The sequence below is a fragment of the Malus sylvestris genome, chromosome 15 (genome assembly GCF_916048215.2).
Source record: "Malus sylvestris chromosome 15, drMalSylv7.2, whole genome shotgun sequence".
In the NCBI taxonomy this organism is placed as follows: domain Eukaryota; kingdom Viridiplantae; phylum Streptophyta; class Magnoliopsida; order Rosales; family Rosaceae; genus Malus; species Malus sylvestris.
In genome coordinates this window covers 50,878,148-50,895,892 of record NC_062274.1, presented here as the reverse complement: position 1 = coordinate 50,895,892, position 17,745 = coordinate 50,878,148, and the positions used below count along the sequence as shown (strand labels likewise).

General features: G+C 36.7%; 3 protein-coding genes across 7 annotated transcripts in view; 1 reads left to right on the top strand and 2 right to left on the bottom strand.

The window, feature by feature from the left end:
- The window catches only part of LOC126603827 (thioredoxin O1, mitochondrial-like), a 90,953-nt gene that overhangs the window by 45,834 nt on the left and 27,374 nt on the right, over positions 1 to 17,745 (top strand). The window lies entirely within an intron of this gene.
- Positions 597 to 4,245, bottom strand: LOC126603826 (uncharacterized). Of its 2 annotated transcripts, XM_050270797.1 has the most exons (3): positions 2,822 to 4,245; positions 2,562 to 2,603; positions 597 to 2,343 (listed from the first exon to the last, which is right to left on the bottom strand). In XM_050270797.1, the coding sequence occupies exon 3, from the start codon at positions 1,362 to 1,364 to the stop codon at positions 690 to 692; it is 675 nt and encodes a 224-aa protein (XP_050126754.1). In that variant the 5' UTR covers positions 1,365 to 2,343; positions 2,562 to 2,603; positions 2,822 to 4,245; the 3' UTR covers positions 597 to 689. The 2 variants fall into 2 exon arrangements, with proteins under 2 accessions (XP_050126754.1, XP_050126753.1); XM_050270796.1 differs by lacking the exon at positions 2,822 to 4,245 and having other exon boundaries at positions 2,562 to 2,792.
- On the bottom strand, positions 8,825 to 15,052 carry LOC126603819 (cellulose synthase-like protein E1). The gene is made up of 8 exons (XM_050270780.1): positions 14,385 to 15,052; positions 13,975 to 14,070; positions 12,151 to 12,291; positions 10,961 to 11,173; positions 10,748 to 10,847; positions 10,348 to 10,523; positions 9,779 to 10,132; positions 8,825 to 9,467 (listed from the first exon to the last, which is right to left on the bottom strand). Exons 1-8 carry the CDS (start codon positions 14,997 to 14,999, stop codon positions 8,922 to 8,924), a joined length of 2,241 nt encoding a protein of 746 aa, XP_050126737.1. The 5' UTR covers positions 15,000 to 15,052; the 3' UTR covers positions 8,825 to 8,921.

The following is a 17,745-nucleotide window of genomic DNA, read 5'->3' as shown; positions in this document are numbered from 1 at the left end:
ATTTTATAGGACGGCAATAAGGCCGGCGATGCTGTATGGCACAGAATGTTGGGCGGTGAAGCATCAACACGTACACAAAATGGGTGTAGCGGAGATGAGGATGCTTCGTTGGATGTGTGGGCACACGAGAAAGGATAAGATTAGGAATGAGGATATTCGGGGTAAAGTAGGAGTAGCCGAAATTGAAGGAAAGATGAGAGAAAATCGGTTACGGTGGTTTGGACATGTGCAAAGAAGGCCTACTGACGCTCCGATTAGAAGATGCGACTATGGGACAGAGGTTCAGGGCCGAAGGGGTAGAGGAAGACCCAGGAAAACTTTGAGAGAGACCCTAAGAAAAGACTTAGAGTACTTGGATCTAACGGAGGACATGACACAGGACAGAACACAATGGCGTTCTAAGATTCATATAGCCGATCCCACTCAGTGACTTGGATTTTCCAAGTCTCCAACCGAGAAGTTGTCCTCGCTCGGGAAATTAAGGGAACACTACCTCAACCTACATGCTCCACTCACAAAGCTCCAACATACAAGCTTCAACAAAAGAAAATTCAAAGAACTTAGCGAAGAAGGCTTTGGTGATTTAACACAATACGTTGAAATGAAGGAAAGCTTATTTATTGATATCCCCGATAAATTACAAATATGTACATATACTTAAGTCAAAATAAACAAACAAGAGGGAGCCTTCACAAAGGTTGCTTAGGAGAAGTCTCGGCAGTCGGTAGAGCCCCAGAAAGAGAAGGCACCGGAGGGGGATCATTCGGAGCCTCAGTACTGGACAGAACCCTAGAAGGAGGAGGCATCAGAGGTTGATCATTTGGAGCTTCATTACGCGGCACAGCCCCAGAAGACGAAGGCAATAAATGCCTTTGGAACAAACCCACAAATCTTTGATGATCAAGTAAAACCTGACCATCAGATTCCTTCATCTGGTTAAGCTTCCTCTTCATGTTTGTAGCATAGTCATGTGCGAGCCGGTGCAACTGTTTATTCTCATGCTTGAGCCCTCTAATCTCCTGTTTGAGACTCATCACTTCAGCCGCCAATGATTCAACTTGGCGGGTTCGAGCAAATAGGCGTTGGGCCATATTAGACACAGAACCTGCACACTGAACACTAAGAGCCAGAGAATCCTTAACAGCCAACTCATCAGACCGTTTGGAAAGTAGTCTGTTATCTTTGGGAGTGAGAAGGTTCCTGGCCACTACCGCAGCGGTCATATCATTCTTCATCACGGAATCCCCAACGGTAAGAGGACCAGTAGGGGAGACGAAGGATGGGCGCCATATGTTGTCTGGAGAAGGCGGGGCTGCCTCTTCAACAAGGTTCAAGTCAAAACGACGGTCGGAGGGGCCAGACATTTTCAAAGGTGTAGAAGAGAGAAGAGGTCGGACAAATCAAGATCTTAGAAGTGCAAGAATGGAGCTTCTACTGGTGGATATTCAAGTGTGCTTTGGAACTTAATGTCAGCCTCTATAAAAATCTGCACTCGACGAAGCTTCAGAAATCGAAGAGGCATTTGCTTTCTCAAAAGCTGGGCTGCTCAGAGACCACGAGGGTCGATCTCAGAAATCGAAGAGGCGTTTGCTTTCTCAAAAGCTGGGCTGCTCAAAGACCACAAAGGTCGATCTCAGAAATCGAAGAGGTTTGCTTTCTCAAAAGCTGGGCTGCCCAGAGACCACGAGGGCCGATCTCAGAAATCGAAGAGGTTTGCTTTCTCAAAAGCTGGGCTGCTCAGAGACCACGAGGGCCGATCTCAGAAATCGAAGAGGCACCAACTTTTCCAGCCTTGTCAGCACCTGTCACACGCACATTCAGCTTTGCGGAAATTATGGGCATTCTGTCGAAGATTTCTGGCGAAGTAGAAAGCACATGAATCGTACTGTTCAATCATCCACTTCCCACACGCAACAGTAGCTCATGGGTACCACATATAACTTTGCCAAAGTTCTCTGACAAAGTTGAGACTACTTTTCCAGCCTTGTCAGCACCTGTCACACGCACACTCAGCTTTGCGGAAATTATGGGCATTCTGTCGAAGATTTCTGGCGAAGTAGAAAACACATGAATCGTACTGTTCAATCACCCACTTCCCACACGCAACAGTAGCTCATGGGTACCACATATAACTTTGCCAAAGTTCTCTGACAAAGTCGAGACACGTGAAGCTTGCAACTCTCACTACATCGCTCTGACCAAGAAGGGTAAAAGAATAGCAAAGAAACAACACTAACAAAGTTTAGACACATAAATTTTGAAGGCCTAGCTACCATATTATTACCCACAAGGGTAAAGGAACAGTACCACTGCTGGATAATTGGAAAGTCTCGGTGTGTCAACCTCTGTGCTTCATGGCAAGGTAGACTAGCAAACATGCCCAACCTTTACTCACATTCGAGAAAACACTCCCAACAAGATTGCTTGCCCCAAAATCGAAGAGGCATCGCCCTCCGAATCTCGAGAGCCAGACTCCCAACATGATTACTTTCTCAAAAATCGAAGAGAGGGTAAAGGAACAGTATCACTACTGGATAATTTGAAAGTCCCTGTGTGTCAACCTCTGTGCTTCGTGGCAAGGTAGACTAGCAAACATGCCCAACCTTTACTCACATTCGAGAAAACACCCCCAACAAGATTGCTTGCTCCAAAATCGAAGAGGCACCGCCCTCCGAATCTCGAGAGCCAGACTCCTAACATGATTACTTTCTCAAAAATCGAAGAGAGGGTAAAGGAACAGTACCACTGCTGGATAATTGGAAAGTCCCTGTGTGTCAACCTTTGTGCTTCGTGGCAAGGTAGACTAGCAAACATGCCCAACCTTTACTCATATTCGAGAAAACACTCCCAACAAGATTGCTTGCTCCAAAATCGAAGAGGCACCGCCCTCCGAATCTTGAGAGCCAGACTCCCAACATGATTACTTTCTCAAAAATCGAAGACACCGCTCTCCGAATCTCGAGAGCCACACCCCCAGCATGATTGCTTTCTCAAAAATCGAAGAGGCATCGTTCTCCGAATCTCGAGAGCCAGATCCCCGACATGATTGCTTGTTCGAAAACCGAAGAGGCACCACTTTCCCAACTTCAAGAGCCGGATCTCCTTGGATAAAGCTTGTCTGTAATCTTCACACGCAACATCAGCTTTCCAGATACCACAGACCACTTTTTCAAAGTGCTCTGACAGAGTTAAAACTTGTGAAGCTGGCAGCTCCCACTACCGTGCTATGACCAAGCAGGGTAAAGGAATAGCATTATTACTTGATGTTAGGGAGACTCCTATATATGTCGACCTCCATCCCCAACGGACAGGCAGACCTGCAAAAATGCTCAACCCTTCCTCTTATCTGAGAGGGCACTCCCAACGAAGCCTTTCAAAATATTCAGCTTTCTTTCCCCCCGATAATACCTCTGTAAACAAGCTATACTAGAGCAAGAATATCTCATATCATCAGGGTTAAAAGCAAGAGTATCCCATATCATGCTTTTTCCCTGTCTTTTCCTTTGGCCTTGTTCTTACCTGCAAGACAAGGAGAAAGAGAGCAATCAGTCAGCACTTGGAATCAAGCTTCCAGCCAGGAACTGACTGCCTGGAACCCCCTACCCTGGCATTGCTCTCGAGTACTCATCTTCAACATCTTATGCTTCCAGGGAAGATACCGCATCTGCCTGAGGAACAGATAGGGCAAGTGAGAAGGATACAAGGAAGCATGTGGAGACAAGCGTAACAGCACACGTGCCGATACATCCACTACTCTGTCAAAAGCAAAAGTATCCCATATCAGCAGGGTCGAACGTACTCTAGATTTGATGGACTTGTTTTGACCCTCAAATTCTTCAGTCGGCCTTATACTTTGGAGGAAACCAGAAAACCCTCTAGCCCAGTTCAAGAATAAGCCTGTGGAAAGTTACTTCTTCAAAAGCAAAAGTATCCCATATCATCTCTTCTCATTTTTCTTCTCTTTATCCTTCATGCTGCCTGCAAGATAGGGAGAATGTGAACAATCAGCCGGAGCTCTGATTGCTTACCTTGTCTGTTACCTCTTTCAGCAGATCCCCTAGCTCGGCGACTTGGGGGACTCCTACTACATGGTTTGTATCGCGCTTGACCAAGCCTGAAACTACAAGTAAGCTTCAAGTGACATTGATACATTACCTTGTGCATCTCCACCAGTTACAGATACCACCCCTGGATGGAGGAAGAGTACTTCCAGAGAAGATTCCACATCTACCTATGAGACAGATAAGGAAAATCAAGACGATACCACACTCCGGTACTTAGAAGTTTCGTGGTTACGAGATCATTCTCCCACAATATTTCCTAATGTCATTTGTACTAAATCATTCACTTGTACTCACTAAAGGAGAGCTTGAACCTATGTACTTGTGTAAACCTTTCACAATTAATGAGAACTCCTCTATTCCGTGGACGTAGCCAATCTGGGTGAACCATGTACATCTTGTGTTTGCTTTCCTATCTCTATCCATTTATATACTTATCCACACTAATGACCGGAGCAATAGGGCGAAGATCACAAAAAGTGACCGTTTTCGCTACCTAGGATCTATCTTGCAAGAGAACGGAGAATTAGATGGAGATCTCAACCATAGAATACAAGCTGGATGGATGAAGTGTAAGAGTGTATCCGGCGTGTTGTGTGATCGTCGTAGGCCACTGAAGCTCAAGGGAAAATTTTATAGGACGGCAATAAGGCCAACGATGTTGTATGGCACAGAATGTTGGGCGGTGAAGCATCAACACGTACACAAAATGGGTGTAGCGGAGATGAGGATGCTTCGTGGGATGTATGGGCACACGAGAAAGGATAAGATTGGGAATGAGGATATCCAAGGTAAAGTAGGAGTAGCCAAAATTGAAGGAAATATGAGAGAAAATCGGTTCCGGTGGTTTGGACATGTGCAAAGAAGGCCTACTGACGCTCCGGTTCGAAAATGTGACTACGGGACAGAAGTTCAGGGCCGAAGGGGTAGAGGAAGACCTAGGAAAACTTTGGAAGAGACCCTAAGAAAAGACTTGATTACTTGGATCTAACGGAGGACATGACACAAAACCGAGCGCAATGGCGTTCTAGGATTCATATAGCCGACCCCACTTAGTGGGAAAAGGCTTTGTTGTTGTTGTTGTTGTTGTTGTTGTTGTTGTTGTTGTATCATGATTTTTTATTGATAACCGTAAAAAAGTTTTGTCCCGTTACTTGATCTCTGAATGTTTGTTTTTTGCGATTTTTGGCGTATGCGATCTCGAAACATATACAAACAAGTTCGATGATTGGATCGTTGAAATTAGTTTCGTAGAATGCGTATCCCATCAAAACAATAGATTCACTAGCACTTAAGAGTTTATTCATACTTTTATTAAGTATAACATAAGATTTTATAGTATCCACTAGTGTAAATATTTTAAATTGAAGATCAAGCTCATTCGTTGTATTCGTATATGGTCAATGAGTGTAGTTGTAAAAAATCATCAAAATCGGAGTTAAAATAACCGTTAAATCGTGATTTTTCGTTGATAACTGTCGAAAAGTTTTGTCCCGTTACTTGATCTTTGAATGTTTGTGTTTTTTTTCAATTTTTAGCGTATTCGATCTTGAAGCATATTTAAACAAGTATGATGGTTGGATTGTTGAAATTAGTTTCGTAGAATGTGTATCCTATCAAAACGATAGATTCACTAACACTTAGAGTTTATTAATACTTTCATTAAGTATAACATAAGATTTTGTGGTATCCACTAGTGTAAATATTTTAAATTGAAGATCAAATTGATTCATTGTATTCATATAGGGTCAAGGAGTGTAGCTGTAAAAAATCATCATAATCAGAGTTAAAATAGCTGTTAAATCGTGATTTTTCGTTTATAACCGTCGAAAAGTTTTGTCTCGTTACTTCATCATTGAATGTTTGTTTTTTGCAATTTTTGGCGTATGAGATCTCGAAGTATATACAAACATGTTTGACGGTTGGATCGTTGAAACTAGTTTTGTAGAATGCGTATCCCATCAAAACAATAGATTCACTAACACTTGAGAGTTTATTCATACTTTCATTAAGTATAACATAAGATTTTGTGGTATCCACTAGTGTAAATATTTTAAATTGAAGATCGAGTTCATTCATTGTATTTGTATATGGTCAAGGAGTGTAGCTGTAAAAAATCATCAAAATCGGAGTTAAAATAACCGTTAAATTGTGATTTTTCATTAATAATTGTCGAAAAGTTTTGTGTCGTTACTTAATCTCTGAATGTTTGTTTTTTGCTGATGTGATCTTGAAGGATATACAAACAAGTTTGACGGTTGGATTTTTGAAATTAGTTTCGTAGAATTCGTATCCCATCATATATATATATATTTATTAAGTAGATTTAAATTTATTTATTTTTTATGTATAACCAGTGGCGAAGCCACGTGAGGGCGAGGAGTGGCGGACGCCACTCCCCTCGCCGGAAAACACGCCTGGAGCAAAGGTTCAGCCCATTCTCTCGCCGGAAAACTGGACCGGTTCACAGGGGCGGATCCATTACAGGACCTGGGTGGTCTTAGGACCCTCCGGAAGATCGGAGAAGCATCTGTGAAGATCGTTGAGGACCACCTGACTGCCTGGTCCCGTGCTGGTTTTGGAACTCGATGAATTTGCAACACATCACCCAGCAGAATTTAGCGAAGAAGAAAGTTTAATATTGTTTTTAATGACCTGGCCTAGACGGTGCCGTTTTGAGCCAGGCTAATCAAAATATTAAAACTCTTTTTCGTCTACAAACCCGAGGCCCAACTACTTCTCATGCAATTCCCTCTTTTAATTAGCACAAAGCCCCAAATCCACCCATCCAATACAAACCTTACCCCGGAACCCCACCACAATTATTCCACCTCTATCTTTCCATTATCACCTCATAACAATATTGAATTTCAAATAAATTTTATGATTTTGGTCTTATGTGTATTAGATGAAAAATATTCATATGATTATTGTGATGTAGTTTATGATTTATTTATAACAATTTGATCATTGTTGGTTAATTTATAGAGAACTTACATCCAGACCAAAACGACGTCGGTTTTGGTCCTGGTAAAAAAAAAATTTTAAAAACCCAAAACGACACCGTTATGTATATATTTGATACCCGTGTCCACTGTCCGCCTTTTCTTTTTCAATCTTTGGCATTCGCCCAATCAGAGAGCATAGCACAGCTGAGCTACCCTCAAATTCTTTAGGTAAATTTTTTAATTCTTAAATTTATAATCCCTAACCCTAATTAATTATTTAATACGAATGGGTTTTAATTGGTATATAGAATCATATGGCAATGCACTAATATGGTTATTACTTATTGATTATTGATATAATTCTATGATTATTGATATGAAATTATGAAATTATTTTTAAGGTGAAAATTAAAATTAATTAATTGAATTATTCCATAATGTATACAATTATTGATATGATTAGTTGAATTGAATTTTTATTTATTGAATAATTTGTATGCTTATTGGTATTGATTAATTGAATTGTTGGTTGGGTTAGTTATTATGCATATTAGGGGTAATTATTTGGATCTTATGCAATTGGTTGGATTGGTTGAATTGTTGGTTGGATTAGTTACTATGTATATTAGTATAGTCTACTCTAGGATTAAAAGTCTAAGAATTTTATTTTCTTTCCATTTTACAGTTATGTAATGGAACGATACTATAAGAAACAATACTTAAATCCTTCTTCAAACATTACTATATAAAAGTATTTGGTTGTTGCTATTCTTTTAAACCTTGCACTCTTTTAACTTCGCCTCTTCTCCCTTCAATTTCTGGCTTCGCCACTGTGTATAACACCTAAGAAATTGAATGATATGTATATTTAAGCCAATTTAATGGTCACCAATTTTTAATATTTAATTTAATATATATATATATATATATATATATAATTATTATAGTATTTTTTTAGGGGTATAAAATTATTAAATTAATATTTTGCTTATCGTATATCGTGTTACCTACATGTATACCCGAACCAACCCATTATCTTAACAGGTGTTTATCAGGTTACCTGATAACGACCCAATTCGTTATCGTGGCGACCCGAACACCTGTTAATTTCGTGTCGTGTTGTGTTGTGTCGGGTTATCGGGTCGTGTCAGGAATTGCTAGGCCTACTTGTACTGAGTTTGAATTTCATTTTTACCTCGTTTAAGCTCAACTCAAAAAATAAATGAGCGAAACCAAGTTAACGTATTATGAGCTTTTAACAAACCTAACTTAAACGTGATGATACTCGCAACATTTATACCCTTAGTCAAACTTGGCGAGGTGATTTTTAGACACTCTATTTAGCTTCTCACACACACTCTTTATTTTTTGTCGTCAGATTAGATAAATCAACTAAAAGAGAGAGATATAAGTAAACATGAGAGTAAGAGAAGCTAAAAAAGATGTGTGTTTATTATTTTCCTAAATTTATTTGACCATTAAGGTGATTTGGAAAAATATCCTATTATTTATTAAATGAAGGGGCGATTTGGAAAAAGGACCTCCAGAACTAATGTGGACTTGGGACTATGGAGATACATGTTCTTACCTATAAATGTTGCTGCCAAAACTTATTGGGCTTAGTTTATGGTAACTTTGCTCTGATCACTAGTCAAAGACAATTTGATGGCGTTTCTTTCTTCGAAATTATGGCTCTATTCATGCATTCCTATTACTTTGGGGGCTGTACTCTTAGCCAAGAGAAAAAAAGAGTATCTTTTAGACACCCCTACATTTACAATATCCCAATGATTAAAAAGGAACAAAAGCAAAGAGTGGAACAATAAAAATATTTAGGAATCATAGTATTAAATCAGAAAAATGTAGACACATATATAGGGCATGGCCTTGCTACATGAAAATAATGGCCTTGCTACTTGAAAATAATAGAACCAAAAAAATAGACACTGAGGGAAAATAAGGCAGATATTAGGGTAACAGATAGTGGAATACTTCCTTTGTCTTTCCTTATTAGCATTCCTTCAATAATAGGGTAGTTAATTACTATGACATAAAAGGCTATGAAGATTTGTATGAACATCTTGTCCAACTCCCCCACAAAGATCCCTCTAGCAATCCCCACAGCAAACGAAGCCATGTTCAAGATGACTAGGGCAACCATTGGAGCAAGAAATCGTAGTGATGTTTGGAAATCAAATACTCCCATATTGTAAAGCTTGAGTTGTTCAACGTCGTCGACCTTATTTGTTGGGAGAAAACTGGCTTCTCTCATACCAAGTTTCTTCATGAAAGCATCCACACTACCATATAAGTGAGATGTGACTGACTTCATCATCCATATTCTCTGCTCATTTACCCAATGTTGAAATGTTGATCCTGTTGCGAGCACCTCGTATAAATGTTTAGAGAGCGATGAAAGGAATACGAACGAAAATACGATAAAATATGTATTTGAGACCTGCAAAGAACAAGAACATGATCGGCATGTTAGAATATCAGAATCATACTCCAAGGTGTGAATTACCTATAAGCACTCTAAAAAGGGTAATGCTTTCTTATGTACTTACGTTTGTATACAAGTATTTATATTGACAAACTGTGAAATTGAATTTTGAACCATAAATTTTGTCCATAATCAACCATAATAAATGGTTTAGATTCATAATAATGGAAGTGAACATTTCCCTTGTTGCTATAAAAATTCTTAATCATATTTAAATATATTTAACTATGCATAGTTATAATGAGAGGAAAACAAAATTTAATTACCTCGGGGTACAAAGGAATGCCATTGAGTAGACACACTTGAGGAATGATAGCAAAGCACCAGAGTGTCAAGAAATAGAAAATGGGGAAGAGAGCAATTTCTGCATAACACATGCTTTGAAGGAAAGTGTGGGTTTTGAAAGGGCCATATATAAGAGGACTGAACTTGGAGATAGCAACATCAGCTAAGCCAGAGGACCATCTTGTCCCTTGGACCAAAAGCTCATCCAAATTGGTGGTGCCACTACCCAAGAATTGTGGCCTTTTTGGATTTAAAAACACTGAAATCCAACCTTTGCAATGCAAATGAAACCCTGTGAAGTAATCTTCCACCACTGAACCGTATAAGAAACCAACCTGCATGCCACAAATAAGAGTAAGATATCACCATTAGCATTAGAGGAATGCTAGGCTCAGTCACCTCCTGTGCAAGGTTATTATGATCTGTTAATACATTGTACAACCGACATCTATCAACTACCCACAATTGACGCTTACCATAATTATTTTAATAAATTTACCTTTCAATTTGGGAGTGAAATATAAGATTCCAATGGTTTAATTGTACTTGCCTCTTCACCCCATTTGGTGCCATCTTCATAGGCACAAGAGGCTAGTAGTGGGCTTTCATTTGGCTGTGCATTATTTCTCTGGATGAACATATGGTCAGGCTTCTTGATTTGGCGGAGGGATTTGATGAACTGATTGGATGGACCAAAATATTGTCTAAGTTTCATTGCATCCCCATCTGAAAGCATATTATGATATACAACAGAGAAAAATGTCAACTAATTAATTAACACATATATCTATAGTCGATCGATACATCATCCAACAGGTATTGCAGAAAATTTGGTCAATTAAAAAGTATATATATGTAATCGACAAGTTCATAAATTTGATATATATGATATGCTTATTATATATTAAATCTAATTAAGGTCTTTTAATTTAGACAATTTATATACTTACCTTCACTAATGGAACTTCCACATAACGACACCCTCTTGATGTAATAGCCAGTACCACACACACAGGGCCCTCCAAGCCCATCATAACCTTGCCATGGCAACTATATATATACAAGTAATCAAGAACAACTAGTCAAAGATTATTCTATGATGTAAATAATACATTTACGTATCAATTAATTAATGTAAAGTTTATCCTTGAGTTCTTACATACCGTAAATAGTGATCTCAACTGACTGTCATAGATATCGTTGGTACTGATGTTGTGAAATTTATGAGGGAATTGAACAAATGCTAGAGAGGGTGATATCTTGGGGTCAAGATGGAAGCACATTGCTTGCCGAGCCGAACTTGCATCATTGCAGTACATGTCACAATCTAAGCCTAATATGTAAGGTGAATTGCTTATAACTCCCGACACACGTAGCTGATCAAAACAACGTTAACGTTCACTTGTCAAATCATGTAGCAGATAAGTATAATTTAATTATGAGACACTTTGGATGCGATCCCTACCTATCAATGTTATTTGATTGAAACCTTTGTGATTTTTAGTTTTTGATCGAAGTCCCTGATAGTAATATAATAATGTATTTCTATATAAGTTATTATATTTTTAACTTAAAAATAAAATTTGTAGTTATTTATATTAATGAGATTTAAAATAAAACCCATAATTTATGGGATTAAAAATATTAAAAATAAATTATACTCTCCAATATATTGTGTGTATCTATATATATATACATGGGTACATTCATAAAAAAACTAACCAAAAAATTATTGTACCAAAACATGGGTACATTTTTCAAAAACCCAAAAAAAGAAGAAGATATTAGGCTTAATAACATTATTAAATTTCTTCTACTAAACTTGACATAGATACATTTTCAAATCAAAGAAATAGAATGTACCCATATAAGTTTAAAAATGGATTAGAGAAAAGATTGAATGAATTTTACATAAAAAATGGGTACATTGTATATTAAAAAAAAGGGTACATTTTTCATATAACAAATTGGTATATTAAGAATGGGTACATATAAATTTTTTTTTATAAAAATTTAATGGGTACAAACTTATTCTAATTTTATTTTTTATATTTTGAAAATGTTTGAATTGAAAATTAATTAGGATTTTAATAAGGGTTTTTTATTATCAAAATTATGTAACTTACATGTAATTCATTAATATATTAATGATAAGGACTTTGATCAAAATCTAAAAGCTAACAATGTTTTAATCAATGAACATTAGAAACTAAGGACCGGATACTAATTTTCCCTTTAATTAAACTATCAATTTGAATCATTGAAACGAACTATTATTTTTTAACACACGACAATCAATTGACAGCTTGCATAAGTAACTATATAGGGTAAAGAGAGAGAGATGCATGCATACAAGAACATTGAGCGCTCCAGCCTTGAAATGATGGGGATGAGAGGGTCTTTTCTCGCGAGAAACATAAACAAGGAGAGGCATATTTTTTGCTTCATTTGTTTGAATTGCATCATCACCTTCACTGGACGTTTCTTGTATTACCTGCCAAAATTCAAGATATGGTTCTAGGATTATTTTGTATATATAATTAGAGATTTGTCTTTCCTTGCAAGAGTTTTTTTTTTTTTTGTTGGATTCTTATAGCAAGCCGGCCTGATGGTGAAAAAATTAATGGTATGAATGGTGTGGAGACTACTTTTTTCCTATTTGTTGGATATATTGGCAAATTAGGAAATAAATGGGAAAGTAGGCATGTGAGTTGTGAGGCAAGGCTTACCCTATCAACGTTGCTAATTACATGTTAACAAGGAGAGGCATATTTTTTGCTTCATTTGTTTGAATTGCATCATCATCTTCACTGGATGTTTCTTGTATTCCCTGTCAAAATTTAAGATATGGTTCTAGGATTATTTTGTATTATATAATTAGAGACTTGTCTTTCCTTGCAAGAGTTTTTTTTTTTTTTTCCTTTCTTTTTTGTTTTTGTTGGATTCTTATAGCAAGCCGGCCTGATGGTGAAAAAAAAATTAATGGTATGAATGGTGTGGAGACCACTTTTTTCCTATTTGTTGGATATATTGGCAAATTAGGAAATAAATGGGAAAGTAGGCATGTGAGTTGTGAGGCAATGCTTACTTGATCAACGTTGCTAATTACATGTTAATATTTTATGGGATAATAATTTGACTGTCACAAATCAGAACATCAATGGGCAGAAGGATGTGTCAACCAAGGAGAGCGACTCGATCCAATAATATATTTAATGTCATGTGAAAAAAATTTTACACGTGACATTGCATAGACCGGAATGTAATAATGGTGGTAAACCCTGATAAGTTCTTTTTTACCACCAAGCCTGAAAGCTCATTGGTAATTTATTTTAGGGTTTTTTTTATAACTTTAATCCTTCAAAAATATTGAAATTTAAAATAAATCTGGTGTTAGATTATATATTGATTATAGTCCCTTGATGTGTCCTTAATTCACAATAATTAATATGTATTTTATTTAATGTCTCCCATTAAATATTTAAATTTATTAATATACAAATTTTAATTTATTTTTTGACAAAAAAAGTTTTTTTTAATTTATTAATTTTATTTAACATTCTTCAAATTTGAAAGACTCAATTAATGTACCTAAATGTATTATATTAAATTAACGTACCTAAATGTGTACACCAAATGTATGCACCGAAATGTTAGTACCAAAATGTATCTACCGAAATGTATTATATTGAACTAATGTACCTAAATGTTTGCACCAAAATGTATGTACAGAAATGTGTATACCTAAATGTATGTACAGAAATGTGTATACCTAAATGTATGCATCGAATGTATTATAATGAATTTAATGTACCTAAATGAAGAAAACAAAGTACATCGAAATATATTGTATAACAAAAATGAGTTTATCTAAATGTTTACAACAAAATATATTACGATTAATGAAATGAAAATGAAAATTAGAATGAAATAAAATTAATACATCAAAATTAGGAAGAAATAGAGAAATAATAAAACCAACAAAATATAATTAATAAATAAGGTGATTAATGTATGAAGGGACTAAAATTAGATTTTGATTCTCATGGTTTTAGTCTAAAAGTCATCTTTAACAAGAATTAAAATGAAGTTTTCTATATAATGCGTCTAAATAATTTGTAAAACTAAAGTACTAATCAACAAACAATGTGATATGTAGGATACAAAATAACAATACCTCAATGACTGCAGAGTGATCTCGACGCATGTTGCTCCTGACGTCCTCAATCCTTGCATTTTCTGTTACTCTTTTCTTAAACACCTCGTATGCCTCCTGCAATCAAATCTTTACCATCAGCTTTGTTACTGAGAAATATCATACTTATGTATCTTCAAACATGAGGAATTTGTTTTGAGAAATATTAATTGCTAAAAAAAAAGTCATCATGCACTCATTCCGCGCTCCTTATATCTTTCTGACCATTTTAAGTATCTTCTTTAGAGTATTGTTATATTTATCATCTATTTTTATCATATTTCTAATGACGGTATGACACACCAACACATATGTGTCTTATTTCTATTAGAGAGATGGTACAATTGATGATAAAAATAGATGGTAAGAATAATATTTTTGTTATAATTAACCTTGATATGCTCTTTCTCTTGCACGAACTCACTACCCCCGGAATCACCATCCTCGTAGCCATCTCCCTCTCCTCCTGCAGAGAAATAAGCCTCCGGAGCCGTACACTTGATCCCATACCTCCTACAAAACGGAAGCCACCACTTTGCAAACCTCCAAGCCTCTCTCATCCCATTCAAAGTCACGGCAGCACAGCCGTCATCAGATAGATACACATGAAGCTTCTCTGGTGGATAGTCCATTGCCATGGCTGATAACACCGTGTTCATAACCATCACGGTTGGCTCCTTCTCCGGATCTGCGGTGCAAATTAACACGTCAATTGCCGGAAGTTTGTCATTCTCCGGCAGCCTCTCTGGGAACACGGTTCGCGAAACAGTCCGCCAGCAAAATGATTGGCTGAGGAGCCATTCGAAGGCAAGGAGGATTTCGGAGGCAAAGACAAGAAGCCATGGTAGGGTTGTGGCTTTGGTATTGGGGTGTTGGAAGAAGAAAGAGGCTCTATAGTAAAACAAGAACGCTAGAGCGACTGAGTGGACGAGGATATGTGTTCGGTTGATGAAGTTTGAAAGCTTGTGGACATGGCAGAGATGGAGAGGGAACTTAGGATTCTCCATAGCTTCTTATGTGGCAATTATTTGTGTCGTAGCACTCAAGCATGACAAAAAGCAACACCCTCCACCTCCTTTTAAAGGACCAGTAACACTGTCTACTAAATAATTTAATAAAATTAGAAGAAAATAGTGATTCCCACTACATAAAATACTGATTCCCACTACATAAAATAGTGATTCCCTTAACTTGTAGTCATGTGATATTTTTTTTTTGTTTTTTGTTTCAAAGTACTTGTCATATGTTGAATAATAGTAGTTGACGTCTAAGAATTGGCTACAATATTTGTCATTAAGTAACATGTTCTTGAAACTGGAAGGTGTTAGCTGTTACCAGATTTTTATAAAGAGAAAAGACTAGAAAGATATTTTAAGAGCTCCTTATAGAATTCCTACTCGAATCATACTCTCTAAATCAATTTTGACCAAGACAAATGTAGCGGTTGGCGCTACACATCAGTTCATGTCAAAATTGTATTTGCAACCACGAAGCTTCCTGGCTGCATGCAATTTTGAGTCCCATGTATCAGATTAGTCTCCTAAAAGAACAAGTGGTGAAATGAGTGGTGCCCAAGACTCTATCATTTCCTGGAAAACATCTTCTTTTTTTGGCATGTTTGGTTTGGACATGGCAGGGATTAATTTGAGCTGAGCCTACATAAACTTTGTGGCGTCAGAATGGTTTTGTTAGTATCTCAAAATATGATGATAAGGAATAATCATTCTAGGTCAGGATTTGTTAGCTGGTAGTTTTTCTTGGGTTCATCCCTTTTTATCCAATATTAACATATATTGTTCTTGTCATTTAGTGCAATGATTTAGTGATATTTGTTTTCACTTATGAGTAGAAATGTAGGTTTAGCTCTCGCGCAATTTCAATACCATATTATTAAGACAATCCCCTTGTGTAATTTAATTCAATATAAATAATATCATTATATTAATCTAACATATATTGTTCCTGAAATTATTCTTTTATTTTCTTGTGAACACGGAAATTCCTGAAACAAGAACGTGTACAAAGAAAGATTTTGGTGTTAATGATTTTGGGTTACAATCTCTTTATAACTTGATCCTCTGATTCGATCTCCGTTAAGGTGTTGAATGTGGGGTTGATTTATGGGCCGTCGAGGCTTAATCTTGGATGAACGGTTAGAAGTTTCTTCAAGGGCTTTTGGGCTTGATCTTGAAGAATGGTTGTGCGGATTTCTTCAAGGGCTTTTTGGGCTTGATCTTGAAGGTTGATGGATGAATAGATCTTCAAAGGCTTTTGGGCTTAATCTTGAAGAATGATTGTGCAGATTTGTTGATGTTGTTGATCCAAATGGCCGTTAGGACTTGATCTTAGGATGAACAAATGATGAACGATGAATACTTTCTTCAAGGACCGTCGATGCTTGATCTTGAATTGGTGGAAGTTCTTCAAGGATCGTTGGGGCTTGATCTTGAAGGAGGATTTGATGAAGAACGAAAAGGGCTTTCTTGATCCTTCGGGATTTGTTTGAGAGCTTTAGAGTTTCAAAGCTTCAAGGATTTTGGATGTGTGGGAGTATTCTTTTCCATTTTTGGAGTAGAGAAATGTATTTGTGAATTTTAGGATGATTGATACCTTGATGGAGAAGCCTATTTATAGGTTTTGAGAATGAATTACCACCACAAAATTTTCCCACTTAAGCACCATTACCTAATTTTCCCACTTAATGCAATATTAAAATTGAAGTGGTCTAACATATGGCCTAATTTTCCATTTTAAACTTGAAGTGGTCTAACTTATGGCCTAATTTTCACACTTAATACAATTTTAAACTTGAAGTGTGCTTGAATTGTCATTGCCCAAATGAGAAAAACTTGTTTTGATCCGTAATGGATTGAAATATGCTTACCTAGTCATTGCCCAAAATGAGAAGAAAAACTTGTTTTCATCCATAATGGATTGAAGTGTGCTTGCCTTGTCATTGCCCAAAAATGAGAAGAAAAAAAAAAACTTGTTTAATCCTCCAAGGGTATTTCTTCCAATATGTTGAGTCACATGCCATGTGTACAATTGTGTGACATGTGGAGCACGTGACACGTCAAAACTTTAATGCGTTGGTGAAGATTTATTTACCGAAATTTCGTTGTCTACAGTTCCACAAGATATAGAGAATGCATGAGTCTTTTCTGAATAAAATCTTAAGACATATAGCTCTAGTGAGGTTTAATACTAAATTATTATGACAATTCCCTTGTATAATCTAATTCAATCTTTCATCTTGGAGGAAATAATATCATCATACTAACCTAACATTTATCGTTCGTAAAAGCATTCTTTTATGCTCCAGAAGAGACAAAGATCGCATGTGAGTTTTCTGGAACAAAAAAAATCTTAACATATATAGTTTTCTAGGCAATTTTATGCAAAGATTTATGGGACTACCAGATTCCATGCATCTGGTTGAAACTGTATAGAGGCTTGGTCTAAGAAAATACCACTTTTGCTTGGACCAAATAAGAAAAATACTTTTCTGGAGCAGGTACAATAAAATATTGATCACTTGACGTAGTTTTCTGGAGCAGGTAAAAATTGATTCCATGCATCTGGTTGAAACTTTATCCAGGTCCTTTACAGAAATGGTAGGTATCACTCATTGATACGGAACGCACAGCTCAATTCTTATATGCATCTCGAAACGAGTAGGAAGAAACAATAGAAAATAAAATATAGCGGTAGCGAAGGATATCCTACTCAAGTCAGTGTTCAATTCAATCAATC